The 17,290-nt window shown below is 32.9% G+C and overlaps 1 protein-coding gene across 9 annotated transcripts in view; it reads left to right on the forward strand.

Moving 5' to 3' along the window:
* LOC105328367 (peptidyl-prolyl cis-trans isomerase G) overlaps nt 1–17,290 on the forward strand; it is a 159,642-nt gene that overhangs the window by 38,424 nt on the left and 103,928 nt on the right. For 7 of the 9 annotated variants that reach the window (XM_034475580.2, XM_034475573.2, XM_034475582.2 and 4 more), the window contains one exon: nt 15,659–15,803. In XM_034475580.2, coding sequence (XP_034331471.2) covers nt 15,659–15,803 — 145 coding nt within the window. Of the gene's footprint in view, nt 1–6,166; nt 6,326–9,008; nt 9,032–15,658; nt 15,804–17,290 lie in introns of those variants that run through there. The other 2 variants (XM_034475583.2, XM_066072155.1) reach the window with 2 other exon arrangements.

Below are 17,290 nucleotides of genomic sequence, written 5' to 3' on the forward strand. Positions count from 1 at the left end.
TGACATGATCTGAGGTTCAAGTGAGCTTTTCTAACCAAAATTTGTCCCTTTTCTGTCGTCTTTGACATTGGCATTGTTTTTGTAAACTTTTCACATTTTTTAGCTCACTTCAGCTGAAAGCTCAAGTGAGCTGTTGTGATCACTTTTTTGTACGGCACCCGTCTGTCTGTAAACTTTTATACATTTTCAACTTCTCAAGAACCACTGGGCCAAATTTAGCTAAACTTTGCAGAAAGCATTCTTAGGTGAAGGGGATTCAGGTTTGTTAAAATGAAGGGCCACATCCTCTTTTAAGATAAGAGATAAGAGATAATTAAGAATTATTAGAAGTAAAAGATTTTCTTCTCAAAAACCAATTGGCCAGAAAAGGTGTAACTTGTGTGGAAGCATCCTCAGGTAGCATAGATTTCAGTGTGTTCAAGTCATGATCCCCGGGGTTCAGTGGCCAGAAAAGCTGATACTTTTGTGGAGACATCGTCAGGTTGTGTAGATTAGTATTTGTTCAAATCATTGGTGGGGAAGGGGTCAAATTGTTACATAGTGTAACAGGTTTATCCGTTGATGTAAAGAAGAAATCAACACTCCTGTTAGGGTTCGATTATGATAATGCATGTCAGAAGTATTATTATTCAACGAAACTTTGAAATGATTTGATTTTTTGTTTTTGCCATTTTTATTTATATATCTATTGGGAAAATACTGACTTCTCTGTATATCTCGTGGCGTGACACTATGACTGATGACTCGAACGCGAAGCAAGTAAAGGAATTTTATATCTAAAATACTGCTTTTTATACCAGAATTTTGCTTGTCAGCATAAAATGCATGTAATTTCATTGGATGTCTCAGGGGACTTGATTTTGTTCGTTTCGGAATTACTCGGTAATTTTTGGCGGTTTACTTAAGAAATAAACAACGTTATTTAGTGAACATGGCGTTATGAATAGCAATTGGTCTGTTGCATTTTACCGCTCGCAAATACCCTGTATTAGCCTAGACCTTGACATTTAGCTATTACATCAAAAGTAAACATTCAGACTTTGTAATGTATCTTTTTAATTCACATAGATTTGTTAACAGAATAAATGATATGTTATAACAGTAATTCCTTTAAAATGTTATTAAAAACATGTTTTAATATTAAATACGTCAATTTTAATGGAGTTGGAGAAAAAACCATGGTGTATCGTAAAGTGGTTTAATCTATAAAGTCATGGAAAGTATATAACGTTACACCTTTATGACGTCATAGTATACAGACAGAGCAATTGCAATTATAGAGAAATATTTGCAGCTCCTCCGTATGGGCTTACAGTGGGAAAGAACAATGGAAATGCAAATATATGTATATACGTGACACTTCCCGATGTTTACACCTGTATGGACAGAGCTGTAAATCATTCGTGCGTATCCAACCTGTTGGGTATACCCCGTCGTTTAACTTTATCGATAGCTAAACTAAAACGACTAACTTGGATAACAATAAACTTGTTTAAATCGCCTCATGTCAGCTTTAACTTATTATTTCAAAAGTCTCTCTCTCACTATTCATTCAATCAGAGAAAGTGCAAAAGAATTATAAATATGACTTAATACTGATTTGACATTTAGTAGAAATATTTTAGATGATATGAATATTTATCAAGTGATATAAAATTAAGATACCAAGAAGAGATGTAATTTGTCAAAAATGTCTGTATACTTTTATTACTGTCTGCTCTCTTCAAACTCTTAACAAAGATTAAACCCAGAGAACTTTTGGAGGGAAACCAATAGACAAACAAGAAACAAACTAAAACACTAATGAAATTAAAAGACACAACTTAACTTTGACAAAAATATATTTACTGCCCTCAGGACCTTTCTACAAATTAAGTTGTCATGAATGAATGCACACTAATGTATTTTAAGATCAATTAAATAATTATAGAATCCAATATATATGCATTCAAAAAAAATCATGAAAATATCAAAATAAAATGATGTATATAATATACATGTACTTGTAATTAATTAAATCATAAAATATGAGACTGCTACAATAGGAATATATAGAGAACTAAAGCAAAGCTCGTTGCAAAGCAACGAGTGGGTCTTCCGTGAATCTCCAGAGTAAAGCAAGAAGTACCTGTAAGAAGCAGAGTTCTTTAACCAATAACAAGAGTAACTAAAACAATAAGAAAAAATTTGAATAATTCTTGGTATGACTTAACAAAATCCGAATGATTTTAAGTAGGACTTAACAAAAACCTTTCCGATTTCGAGAACGTCTTAACAAAAAAAACCCTGAATTTGTTCAAGTATGACTTAACAATTATTTTTTTGGTACGAGTTAATTTTACATTTAACTTGATATCAAATAAAAGGTCTTACATAATATATACATATTTTGTTCAACATGTATTAACGAATTGTTGAACATTCTCGAGATATCTGAACAACTGTGTTTTAGGGGCCGACCCATTAACTCCTAATCGGGGCCACAGACAACAAAATTTAAGTTGCCATATTGTTAAGAACATTCTTTTTAACATTTCTTGTTCTACATTGCATTTCAAAATCTTTCTCCTTTTTCAGATATTAATGATCAAAGTTTTAGACTTTTGGCCCCTTGAAACCCCTAATTACGTAATAAATGACTTAAGAATGGTACTGTAAAGATAAACAGCTGTACAGTAAACATTTTTGCTTCTATAAATAATAACAAATTATTGTTCAGTAAAGAGTTTTTGTAAGAAGAGCTTAGAGCCCTATTGGCCCCTAATTTGAGGAGCCAGCCCCTTTTTCTTGGTATCAAATTAAAGGTCTTGCAAATATAAACATATTTTGTTCAAGAAGTGTTCACAAAGTGTTAACCGTTCTCGAGATATCTGTACAAATGTATTTTAGGGAACGACCCTTAAACTCCTCTATGGGGCCATCAACAAAGAATTTAAGGTGGCATATTGTACAGAACATTATTATGAGCAACTTTTGTTCTACATTGCTTTTCAAAATATTTCTCTTTTTTTTTATATAAATGATCAAAGTTTTGAAATTCTGGCCCCTTGAAACCCCTAATTACGTAATATATGACTTTCATACGGTATTTTATAGGTAAACAGTTGTACAATAAACATTTTTGCTTCTATAATTAATAACAAATTATTGTTCAGTAAAGAGTTATTGTAAAAAGACTTAAGAGTCCTCTTAGCCCCTAATTTAATGGGCCAGCCCCTTTTTCTTGATATCAAATGATAGCCCGTGCAAATTGAAACAACTTTTGCATTACATGTCTTAACAAAATATTTATACATCGAAAGGTATTTCAGAAAATGTGCAAAAATTTCGTGAACAAATTTGATGCTAATTTTCAGGTTCAGGCGAGCTTCAAGGCTTTGAGCAATTTTGGAAGCATGGGGGTACATCTACAGACATTCATCTACAATCCCTGAAAATTTCAAGCTTCAATTTTTTAAATTGTCTATATTTGAAACCGGTAGTGAAGTCATCATTTGAAAATTTAATAGTATGTAGCGACAATGATGTTCTATCACTCCTAAAAATTTAATGCAAATCGATTGGGTAGTTTTTGAGAAATAACTCTCCAAAAAAGTCAGAAAAAGAAAAAAAAGAATAATAAGAGTAAAGAAAAAGAAACTGTAGAATAACAAGAGGGTGTTCCGTTGGAAACGAAAGACCCTAATAAGAACTAGACACGATCTCGTTGCGAGCAACGAGGAGGTCTGCTCCGTCCAATTTTAGAAGTTGAAATACATGTGTAACCTTTTTTTTTGCTATTTACCAGGTAAACCATGATTAGGAAATGGTAGAAAAAAATCATTTGATTTTAAATAGACTCTTTTCTTCAATTTCTATATCCTCTTTTTTTTAAAAAACAAATAAATCATTAATGTATCAATACATTGAACTTCTCGCCCTAATGTTTCTGATACATGTATAAGAGATTGAGATCCCTCTTGTCTCTTAGTTTGAGGGACAAGCCCCTTTTTTGGTATCAAAATGTGATTATGAACATTTTTCTGTTAGTTTGCGTATTTTCTCTTCTATAATATATATATTTTCAAAATATTTCTCCTTTTTTAAGATATAAATGATCCAAAGATTGGACTTTATTGCTCCTTAAACCCCTTATTATGTAACATATCGGGTAACTTTAAACATTAACAGATAAATGACAGAAAGATAAACATTTTTGCTTCTATAATGCATTACAAAATATTTATTATGAAAGAGATATAAATAAAAGACTATTGACCCCTCTTGGCCCCTAATTTGAGGGTTTAGTCCCTTTTTCTTGATATCAAATTAAAGGTCTTTTTATTCTAAAAATATTTCGTTCATTAAGTGTGTCCAAATTTGTTACCGTTCCTGAGATATTTGGGAAGGCTTGTTTTAGGGGCCGACCCTTTGTCTCCTTATAGGGGCCATTTAATGAAACTTTGGTGGTTAAATATTATTACAAACGTTGTTACGAGCATCTTCTTTTCTATAATGCTTTTCAAAATATTTTTCTTTTTAAGATATAAATGATCAAAATATTAAACTGCTAGCCCCTTAAAACCCCTAATTATGTAACACATTAGAAAACGTGTATCTTGTATAGATAAATGACAGAAAGATAAACATTTTTGCTTCTTTAATGCATAACAAAATATTTCTTACTAAAGAGATATAGATAAAAGACCTCAGACCCCTCTTGGCTCCTAATATGAGGGTCAGCCCCTTTTGCTTGGTGTCAGTTGAAAGCTCTTGTATGGATAAACTTTTGACACTCTACGTGTGTTAACAAAATATTTATGAGAATAAAGATATTCGTGATCAAATCTCAAATTTCCAAAAAACTGTCAAACAAATTGACTTCAACATTTTCAGGTCCAGGCGAGCTTCACGGATAATGACTTCTGGTCAAATCTAAAACGCAAGCAAATCTACCAAAACCACTCTATCTTGTATATAAATTTCAAGTCTCTAACTATAATAGTTTATCAGGAAATGCATGGACAATATCATGTTCCAAAATACATGAAAAAGGGAGATAATTCAAAAGCGGTAGTGAATTTTCAGACAGGAAGTGGGATGCAAAGAGACATTCACCAATTACATCATCCCTGTAAAAATCAATTGAGAATTGAGAAATTAAGGGTTTCTACCAAGAAGAAAAATAAAAATAATATAGAAGAATGAGAACCCGTAGAAAGTAAGGTCTTCCACTAAAGACGGAAGACCTTGATAAAGAAAAAAACCCGTAGAATAACAAGAGGGTCTTCTGTTGAAAACGGAAGACCCTAAAAATCTTTGAAAATTTTCTTCGCAAAAAGCAATTGGCCAGAAAAGGTGTACCTTGTTTGAAAGCATCCTCAGGTAGTGTAGATTTCAGTTTGTTCAAATCTTAATATCCCCAGGTTCTGATAGCCAGAAAAGCTGATATATACCTATCGTGTTTTCTTTTCCCATTTTTCATTTGTTTACATTTACGCCGCTTCATTCATTTATACAATCATTCATAGTATGATAGTAGTACGAGAGGTCACATGTTTACGTTTGACAGGTGGATCAATGAAAGAATGGGTGTGTTGGTTTGAGTGAGTGAGTGCGCATGTCCGTTTGTAGAATCTAATTTTTAGCACAAACTTTGATGTAATATCATGGCGCCACCCAAGAAGACGATTGATGACTCGGCTTCATTGCTTGTCAACCCGACAATCAGATGACAAAGTTAACAAAGGGTAAATTATTTCCCATCAGAGTCTTGCACCTTTTCAATATCCGCTCATGCACTCTATTATCTTAAAGGTGTTCACCAAAATTATAAGTTTCATAGTCCTTGTTGCAATATTTCAGATAGAGAGCAGTAGATTTTTTACTCCAGAATGAAACATAATTAAATGCATATATAAGATTCCTTGGCAAGTTTGTGTCTGAACTATGGTAATCAGGTGACCATTAAGGCCTGTTGGCCTCTTGTTTCAAATATATTACTAAGAAGAATCAGAAGTCAGTGCAACCTGAATGCATTGATGAGCTATCGTAACTAATATGGTGACCAAATACTTTTATGAATTTTTGTCAGCTTTAATCTTGAGTTATTATCCCTTAATCCCTGTGTAAGCTCTTTAGGGATTTATTAGGCATTGATTTAACCATGTCAACATGTTATTTAATTTTGAACCATGTAAACATTGTGACACTATGTAAACTGTTTGTTAATTGTGAATGCAAGAATTTATACAGAGGAAAGAACAATTAACAAGTGATACAATTTGAATTTAGGTGTTTTGGAACTACCTTGGTGCTATGCCTTGGTATAGCAGAACATTGAGAGGTATGGATGTCTTTATAGTAAGCAAGAGTTCAATAAGATTAATCCAATGCATTAGTCATGGTAGTTGAATGTTTTAGTTCCTGCAGAACAAAATCTTAACTCTCTTTCTGAAATAATTTGTGAGAAAATTTTCAAATATTTAAGCAGACAGTCATACAAATTCCTCAATTCCTAATAAGAAATACTTATGATTGGCAAATAATCATCTACTTATCATCAATTTGGCCATTAGCAAAGCTGATAAGGATGATCAAATATCCAGGTGCCAGGAAACGGACTATTTTATTTGGGAACAGATTTTTTTATACGTTATTTTGTATGATTTATCGAAAATTCAGTGTTCCGGATCTGGACAGTCTGTTTTTACCTCAAAACACTTTATTTTTATACCCCCGCAAACGAAGTTTCACCCTGTCCGTCTGTCCGTCTGTCTGTAGACGCAACTTTGTCCCCCCTATAGAATTTTTTATTACTGCATGGAACAGTTTGAAAATTTGTACATATGTTGAACACTATATGAAGATGTGCACCTGCAATTTTTTTTAAGATTAGACAAGATTTAATGATTTTATGACAGTTTTCATTTTCCTTATTCTATATATTGTACACTAATGTTGAAAAGTGAGGGAGGCAATCCTTACAGATTTTATTAATTAATTAATAGAAAACACTCTAAAATATATTTATATAAATACATCCAGATGGAGTTTTTTGTCTTTATGTCTTAATTAATAAAAAAAATTTATTTTTTATAAGTATTCTATCAACTGACAATGCAAAGTTTTTGTTTGTCAATGATAAATTCTTAGGAGCTAATAAGAACATCAAAGACAAGTGTGGCTGAATTCATTTGTCCCAAGGGAGCCATTATCTGAGCCATGGTTCAGATGGAGCATGTGTTTAGGGGAAATTGATAATCTGTAAAATGGGTGATGGTTTTGGGGCTATTTTAAAACTGTTTCATGTAAACCAAAAGTTCTATCATTATAAGGAAATAAATAATATAATTATTAATAAAGAAGTTAAAACTATTTTTAGAGGTTGTTAAAATTTATTTGTCAAGTAAATTGATGAAGTGACCCTATTGGGCATTAATTTAAATGAAATTCAAAATTACTGATATGATTGTAGTGTTTTGGCAATTTTAAAATTGTTTGTAATATTAAATTTTCTTTTTTACATATTTTTACATAGTATGGTAATTATGGTAATGTTTTGGGAGTTTATTAAATTTAACAAGTTCATCAAAGAAAATCATAGTCCTATGGGATCAATTTTCTGATATGGAGTTCCATTGTGCCATAGGAGAAAGTGAGGAAAATTTGAAACAACTAATTGCATCTGTCAAGACTCTTATTAGAAAGATATTGAAAGTTTTATCAACAGAAGAGCATTGCTTGGCTACCGGTATTTCTATTCACTGCAAAGGGAGGGGTTATTGTCATTTTGTTGGTTTTTCTTTAAATCAATTAAATTAAAAAAATATATCATCAAATACATACATTTGTAAATGTATTACTGTTATAGATATGTATTTAGAATGAAATTTTAACAATTTTGATTTTAATTTTTCTTTGTCAACTAATTTTTTTTTTTTTTACAATTCTAGAAATTTTTTTTTGTATGTGTTCCAAACCTTTATTATTCAATTCAATTATTTGTCCCATTTGAAATTAGCCTAGCGGGGGTATTAGTCCCATTAGGACAGTTCTAGTTCAGTCTTGCATTATTTAAATGGGTGGTAAAATTTGATGATACCCGCTTAATACAATAGATAGATTATGCCTGTCAATTGAGTTATACACCATTTTTACATGCTATACCCTCATAAAAAGCTTATATAAACACTCTGACTTCCCAAATCACTTTCAAAATTACCGACAGTGCTGATCAGACAGGATTAGTCATGGCTCTTTGCACACATGGCTTTGTAACTTTCAGTTGACATACCTGTTTTTTTTTTATTCTCCCTCACTATGTTCGTCCGAATATAAAACAATAAAGTGCTGAATGAATATAAACAACATAGGCGTCGGAACCGGGGGGGCTAGGGGGGGCTTAGCCCCCCCCCCCCCCCCCCCCCCCCCCCCACTTTTTTTGCAAAGTTAGACCTAACCATTAGAAACATAGCATGATAGAGGGTTCAGCCCCCCCACTTTTTTTCTGAGGATTAGTCTAGCCCCCCCACTTTCAATTTGCTTCCGACGCCAGTGAACAAGAAGTATTACCGTAATACGGTGAATATGATAAGCACTTTTTCCCCAGCATTTTTTACCATGAGAAAGTGGCCTATACACCGTAACATTACTTCATTTTCACATATTATTAGGTACATGGTTTGTAGTTGACCTAATATGGTTTATACATGGTCAGAAAATTACATATGGAGTTTTCTGACCATGTATAAACCATATTAGGTCAACTACAAACCATGTAAGTAACGATTATATCTTACCGACTGCCTTTTTTTAATGATAAAAATAAAACAATGGAGATCAAGCTTTTATAATAGTATTACAAGTTTAAATTTGAGTACAAAACCTGACGTCATAATGCTCTAAAATGACGTCATAATGCTCTAAAATGACGTCATAATGCTCAAAGGGGGTAATATTTTCTACTGACTACCGTATGTATGGAATATACATAGTCTCTGTCTCCACGTGACTGCTGTTAGCCAGTGATTTTCTTATAATTTAGCAGGAGGTAAGATATATATTATATAAATAGTGCCTGTTTGGGAGGGTAACAGTTGAAATTGACACCCCGAGAAAACCATTGTCAACCGACGCGAAGCGGAGGTTGACAATGGTTTTCGAGGGGTGTCAATTTCAACTGTTATCCTCCCAAACAGGCACTATTTATTTTGTTATACTGAATGTCTTTTTTTAAAATTTTTAAGAAAATTTTACTGCTTTTATATAGGAATAACGTGAATTCTACAGCGAACCGTACGCGCATAATTTTCGCGCATGTAACATTTTTTAATGTTACCCGTTGCCAAGTGCGTTGCTAACGCTGAGGGTAATAGTAAATATTATTAACTGCGTCTTAACCAATCAGATTTCAGTATTTAACATGAAAGTATAACAATAATATTTAACCCTTTGGAAATCATTGTTATAGCATGTTATTAAAGAAAATGTATACTTAAAGTCTGTTAATCAATAAACTGTTTCAAAATGGCCTTTCAAAAATATTTTGAACTGCCTATTCTTTATCTCCATGTACGCCGCCATTACAACCACTATTTATAGAATGTGGACTTGGATGGCCACATGCTATTTGTTAATTATAACCATTCTTTGAAAACAGCTTACACATCATGTGGCTCATTTTTGACCATTTTCATGTTATGATAATTGATTTATTGCAAATAATTATGAATATAAATAATTCAGGTCTTCCGTTTCCAACGGATGACCTTGTACTGATTCTGTTGGAAATTCTTCATTATTATTTTTAAGGTCTTCCATTTCCAACGGAAGACCTTATTGTTTTCGTTCGGTTTCTTTTTCCCTATTCTTCTTATTATTAAGGTCTTCCGTTTTCCAACAGAAGACCTTATTGTTTTCGTTCGGTTTCTTTTTCCCTATTATTATTAAGGTCTTCCGTTTCCAACGGAAGACCTTATTGTTTTCTTTCAGTTTCTTTTTCCCTATTCTTCTTATTATTATTTTTCTTTTTTTTTCTTACAAATTTTGTGTACAGGATTTCTCAAAAACTACTCGACCGCTTTACACGAAACTTTTAGGTCTGATAGATAATGATCTGAACCTTATTGGAATTTTTTTTTAATGATGACGTCACTTCCGGTTTTGAGTTATTCACAATTTAACGATTTTCAGAGGGTCGGCTTTTCCAGGGGTAAACTCCTAAACGATTTAAGATATTGGGTTCAAAATTTCAGGGATTGTAGACAAAAGGTTGTAGATCTGATATGTGGTGTATATATTTTCCTGTGACCAAAAGCGCCGAAGCTCGCCCGAGCTCGAAAATTACGGTTAAAAAAGCGTCATGATTTTTCGTGGTTTTCTTTCAATATCTCTTTCCTCGATAAAATTTTGTTATAACATGTAGAACAAAAAATCTTTATAAAGTCAAGGGCGTTGATGGGATATCAAGAGAAAGGGGCTGGTCCTTCAAATAAGGGGCTGAGAGGGCTCTAAAGTCTTTTTATGATAACTTTTTACTGTGAAATATTTTGTGATACGTTATAGAAGCAATTATGTTCATTCTAACGTTATTTACCTACACATGGCAATTATTTACTCCTTTGTTACGTAATTAGGGATTTTAAGGGGCCAGTAGTCCAACACTTTGATGCTCAATATCTCAAAATGGAGGCAAATTTTGGAAAGCAATATTGAACAAAAGATGCTCAAAATATTGAGCTTAACATTTAATAATTGAGCTTAACAATAATCAACCATAATTTCTTTGTTATGCGGTCCTTAACGGGATTTTCAGGGTCGGCCCCTTAAACGACCTTTTCAATATACCTCGAGAATGGTACAAAATTTGTGAGTACTTGTTGAACAAAAAGTATTTGAAGTGACAAGAGCTTTCATTTGAAAACAAGAAAAAGGGGCTGGTCCTTCAAATAAGGGGCTGAGGGGGCTCTAAAGTCTTTTAATGATAACTTTTTACTGTTAAATATTTTCTGATACGTTATAGAAGCAATTATGTTCATTCTTAGGTTATTTACCTTTACATTGCAATCATTTACTCCTTCGTTATGTAATTAGGGATTTTAAGGGACCAGAATTCCAAGACTTTGTTGCTCAATATCTCAAAATGGAGGAAAATTTTGAAAAGCAATATTGAACAAAAGATGCTCAAAATAGTGCGACCATATATTGTTTGTTATCTGGACCCTAAAAGGAGTATTAGAACCGGATATCAAAACGATTCCTGGATATCTCAAAAACGGTAACCAATTTTTAAACACTTATTAGCAGTACACAAAAATACCTCTTAACTAAAATGAAAAGGAGCTGATCCCTCAAATAAGGGACACCAAAGGGATAGATAGTCTTTCACCCATTACTCTTAGATCTTTTAGATCCCGCCTCCTTTTTAAGATACGTTTCATTGACAAAGATCAAGAGTAAGGTCATTCCATATTCTAAAAATCGGACGGAAGACCTCCTCGTTGCTCGCAACGAGATCGTGTCTAGTTCTTCTTCTTTTTCTTCTAGACGTTTCTTTAAACTGTAATATCTCGCTTGTTTGTCATTTGATTTTATTCAAATTTTCAGGGTTTATTGGAAATGACAATAGCTTACTATAGCACAAAATATTGTGAAATCGCTACTTCCTGTTTTGAGTTATTCCCCTTTGAATATTTTTTTAGTGGGTCTCGTGTACCTGCAAAGGCTCCGAGTTGATCCGTAGCAAGTAGTTTTAATTTACAAATCTTCAATGTAGACATCTTGAACGTTGTCCTCCTAGTTTGACATGTTTGATTAACCCACATGTACTTCTTAAAAAATTATATCAAAATTTATGTTTCAAAAAATGTTAAATTTTGCTTATACCTTTGCTCAATAACTTTTTAGTTGTAAATTTTTTCTAGAAACATATAGAACAAAGGTTGTGCAGAATATTAAGAGCTTTCATTTGATATCATAAAAAAGAGGCTAGCCCCTAAAATCAGGGGTCTAGATCCCTTAAAAGTCTTTGCTTCATAACTCTAAAACGGTAAATTTTTCGATATGGGCGTCACTGCAAAAAATGTTGTTTGTGACTTTATTGATCTCATAAAACTGTTCTTGTGTTCGGGTATTGCATAATATGAGGGTAAAAAGTAATACGTGTTGATAATTTTAAGTACTCGCAGCAATTTGGCCAAGTTAATGAAACTCTCCCTCGCCCGCAGCCGGGAAAATCGGCCACCATGGTCGCAGCTGGGCTACCTAGCGGTCAACGGTTATCTAATACATGAGAGTTGCGTCTCTCATATCTGAGTTTATTTATCCGCGAACTCAAGAATTGTTTTAGTTTTGATTACACATAAAAGTTTTGGACTAAACAATTGGGTGTCAATTAAGAAATCGTTCAGTTAATTAATAAAAAGAACTTCTATTTGAGAATATGGTCATTATACTGCAAACTTTTCAAATCTTCCTGGGTTCTGAGCTGTGCGTGTCTGTGCATTGTACCTTTACATAAACTATCCTTCATCCACGGCGGATGAGATCAGCCACGGCTGCACTACCTAGCGGTAGGCGGTTATCTAATACACAAGATTCTCACACTGCGACGCACACTTAGCTGAACGTGTTTGAGTTTATGTAGCCGTAAATAGAAGAACTGTTTTAATTTTATGTTATAAAAGTTTGTCCATCTTGTATTTTGTTATTTAATTAAACATTTGAGTGTAAGTGAATATTAATGATCGATATTACTCCAAATCGACTGATTTGGAGTAATCCGGACTGATACTGGTACGTTCTGCTTGTTCTACAAAAAGCGAATGTAAGACGAAGTATTGGGGTGTTATTTTTTAAACAAATATAAGTATAGCTTTCTTAAAAGCTTGCATTACTAAACAAAGTATTTCATTGGAAGCATTATAAGCTACCTTAGCTGCATATATGTAGCTCTCGGTCTGGATCCCGGAAAATTGACTACCATCCGAAATTTTTCATACAAGGGCTACAGAGTTGCAGCTAACATTACCTTTAAAAATACATTTTAGAATTTGCCGCTGTTCATAAATTCATTAAATAGACGCGCAGATTCAAGTGGTTATATGTTGTTTGATATGGGATTTATGACGTCTATTTATATTGTTTTCATTAAAATTATTTCGTTATTTCAAGCTTGTGGGGGGAATGAAAACAGTTTCACATGTTATATGACATAAAGATAAATAATACTAAAGGTTTTCCCTCATTTTCAAGCAATGATAAGAAGGACTCTCAAAATAAGAAAATAGACTCAAAGTAAACTGCATTCACGGTATCTGGTCACATTGAATGATGTGTCTCAAACGTTCCTTTTTTAAACTCGTCTACTACAACTGCGAAAAATTAATGAAAGAGATATTCTGGCGCGGAGTCATGTAGATAAAATTTCCATTGGTCAGAATTGATTCTTTCGTGAGGGTCAGGGTAGGTATTAAAACCAATTTAATCTTTCAAAGTTTTGAATTGTTAACAATGATATATCAGATCAAATGTTTTAGAACGATTTATAAATCCATAATACAGTCATTTGTAATCGGTTGACGTGTGAGCATGATTGTGTATTTAGTAGGCGGGCATCCTTACACCCTATAAATTTAAGACAAATGAAATCGTCCAGCAGATACAGAAAACAAAAACCCCTGGCATTTTAGTTCTTCAAGTTAACTTTCCAGAATGCATGTTATAATAAATTAATGATTTTATTTGTTAATAATAATTCAACATCAATTATAAATTAACAATGAATGTATACTTTAGTATGCTAGTACACAATCTTGTTGCTATGAAACCCCCCCCCCCCCCATCGGTCATGATACCTATTTTTAAATCAGGATTACACACGTGCTTGCATGTGGCAGAAGACAAGCTGGATTATATTATATTTCATCCCATTTTATTTTAAGCCGTGATTCTGGATATATCACGGGGCTGCTGATATCGTTTCAAATGTCCGTTGTGTGGTTACCCTTACAGAATTACATTTTATTCAAGTTTAACATAGAAATACATACGAGAACATTTAAAAATTTTCTTCTCAAGAACTGCAATGCTTCCATGCCTGTCTTATACTTAAAGGCTCCAAGAGAGGTTCAAAGTTTGATATAGAAATATATGAGAAATGTATAAAATCTTCTCAAGAACTAGTACAATGCTACAATTTGTGAAATTACTGTGCAAGTGTAACCGTTCTTGGATGAATAAAATAAAACACCAAGACAATTGTAGGGTTCTAAATTATATATTCTGACCGTTACGTCACATTAATCATTTCACCCAATTTAGGGAACTGAGTGCACGACACTGCATATACGTAGTATCAATCAGCAGATCAGGCTGATGACTTGACCTATTTATAACTTATACAATATTTAAGATCTTGTCTACACAATTAAATATAAAAGACATATACTGGTCAATGATATTTACATTGTACTGTATTCAAAACATTCTCTCTACACACTCATATTTATTAATTTATTTATTTATTTTAATCTTTAACCTATAAAAGTTTAGAATTGTATTTATTTTAAGAATTATGTTTTAAAAGAATAACTTACAGGTCTGGGCTGCGTTTTACAAAAGACCTTACGACTTGCGACCAAATTAATGAGTGCTAATTAATCACAAACTAATCAATGTTTTACTCTCATGATTGTAGAATATTATTATGGACATCAGAGTAGTTTATAAATAGAGTTCTGTCTAAGTTTTGTTCTTTATATATCATTTCATGAGACTGAAAATATTTATGACTTTGTCGTAAGTTCTTTTGTAAAACGCAGCCCTGAGTCTCAGTCTGAATTTCAACAACACACCTGTCTGGTTAGAAGTCTAGGTTGCAATTCAAGATTAAAAAACCAGAATACAAAAGAATATCTCCCGCCAAACTCTATCAGTAGTGACCAATACTTACCAATCACAAACCGTAAATATAAAAATACCCATCTTCAAATGAAATAATCCAAAGCACTGAAATAAATAACCTAAACAGGCTATACCGTATTTAGAATAGGGGTGTTTAAGTTTACACACACTTGTTAGTATTAGTGCAGTGCAGAGTGAAAGATGGAAAAAGTGAATGAATGGATGAATAACTAATTAATGCTAAAAATAAAAATAAGTCAAACTATCACACTATCAAACTATCAAGCATCCTCAGAGAGTGTAGATTCTGAATTGTTAAAATTGTGAAATTGTGACCCCAGGACAAATACTTTGGCCTGAAGTGGGATTCAAAGTTTAACATAGAAATACTTAGGAAAACATTTAAAAATCTTCTTCTCAAGAACTACAATGCTGCAATTTATGAAATTACTATGCAAGCATCCTCAGATTATAAGTCTGAAGTGCTAAAATCCTGAGCCCCTGACTAATACTTGGGTTCAAAATTTAGCATACTTATTAGATAGATTTAGGAAAAATGTTTTAAAAATGAAATAGATTGATACAACAAACTGTTCAGGTGAGCTATGAGGTTCATGGGTCTCTTATTGGCTTTTGTTGCTCAGGTTAGAGAAGTGGCCCCTAGGCCTCTTGTTATGTTTTAAGGTTTATTTTCAAAATATTTGGTTCAGACCTAAGGTATGTGCTATTTATTTCACAGTACATGTATTTTAACATTTCATCACTTTTGTTTCAGACCATAGAGCAGCAACTGTAATACAGGCAACATGGCGAGGCTATTGGGCTAGAGAATGCAATGCAGAAGTTGTCTCCGTACGCAAAGAAATTCGAGCTCGCAGGGCAGAGGACCATATTGTGATGCTTAGGGCAGAGTTAGACAGGTTGTCAATAATTTTTCAATATATTTCCTTTTTCACTTGATATGTCCCCGCCATGAAATGCCTGGGACATATAGTGTAAACCTGTTCAGTCATTCAGTCCTTATGTTCTTCCATCCTTCCACCCTTCCATCCCTCTGTCATTCTGTCATCCTGTCATCATTCACTTTCCGATCATTATCTCAACAACCATTGCACACTTTCAACTCTATCATTATCTCAACAACCGTTCCACAAAACTTTCAAATCAAATTTGATATATGGATGTATCTTATTAATATAGAGTCCGAGTTCGAATTTTGATCCGGCTCGATGATTTTTGACAGTTATGCTTCTTGAACTTTGAAAAAAATGGAAAATTCACTTTCCAATCATTATCTCAACAACCGTTGCAGTCACTCAAATCAAATTTGAATTATTGATGTATATTATGAATATATAGGTTGAGTTTGATTTTGGTTCCAGTTTGATGAGTTATGTCTGTTAAACCTTGAAAAAAGAAGAGAAATTCTCATTTTTCGCTCTCTAACTTTTGAAGAGATGCATGTATAAAGCTGATATTTAATATGTAAGTTATTTTACAAGAAAATACAGATCAAGTTTGAATTTAGTTCTGGTATGAGTTATGCCTCTTGAACTTAGGAAAAAATGTGAAATTCATAGTTTCCGCTCACAAACTTTTGAAGTGATGCAAATGTAAAGTTGATATTTCATCTATAGTTAATTTATTAGAAAATACAGGTTAAGTTCGACCTTGGTTCCAGTCTGAAGATTTTTGACAATTGACATAGTAATGCCCAGAGTTCTTGAAATCTTTTTTCTGCTGTCAGTCATTTGGACTGACTAACATCTGAAGTTTGTCAGTCCGGACAAATTTCTATCAGTCCAAAATATTTTAATAGAAAGATGAAAAACTATCTTTGGATTTTAATATCAATTTATTTTATTATTAACTAACAAGCCTCCCAATTTCTCTCATTTTTTCCTGATATGATTTCTCTGAACTTTCACATTCTGGCTTCTCACGTTCACATACTTATTTATTATAACTTCATTAATTTTAACTTCCTTCCCTCTCTCTCATCAACTTTCCTTTTTTATCTTTCTTTCTCGTTCTCTTTTTCTTTCTGCACACGTCATGCCACAGGGACTTAGTTATCGAATAGTGGAGTTATTGTTTGCTCCCGAAGACATAAATGATCAAAATTATTATTTTTGTGTGTATTTCTGTGTATTACAATGAAAACATTAACTTAAAACCCTGTTTCAATGTGTAAAAAGTGTATTTATATGCATAAAAAACGTAAAAAAGACGACACTCGTCATCTTGGATATAGGGGGCCATTGATGTTTTAAATCAGTTCTCCAATTTCTCCAAGTGATTTCTGACGATATCTATGTTGGAAAATGATCAAACACCCTATTCCTATCGCCTGACTATACATCTGTTAGTTGAATTATAAAACCACCGTGTCAATATGTACTTAACA

This window comes from Magallana gigas, chromosome 9 (genome assembly GCF_963853765.1).
Source record: "Magallana gigas chromosome 9, xbMagGiga1.1, whole genome shotgun sequence".
NCBI classification, from domain to species: Eukaryota; Metazoa; Mollusca; class Bivalvia; order Ostreida; family Ostreidae; genus Magallana; species Magallana gigas.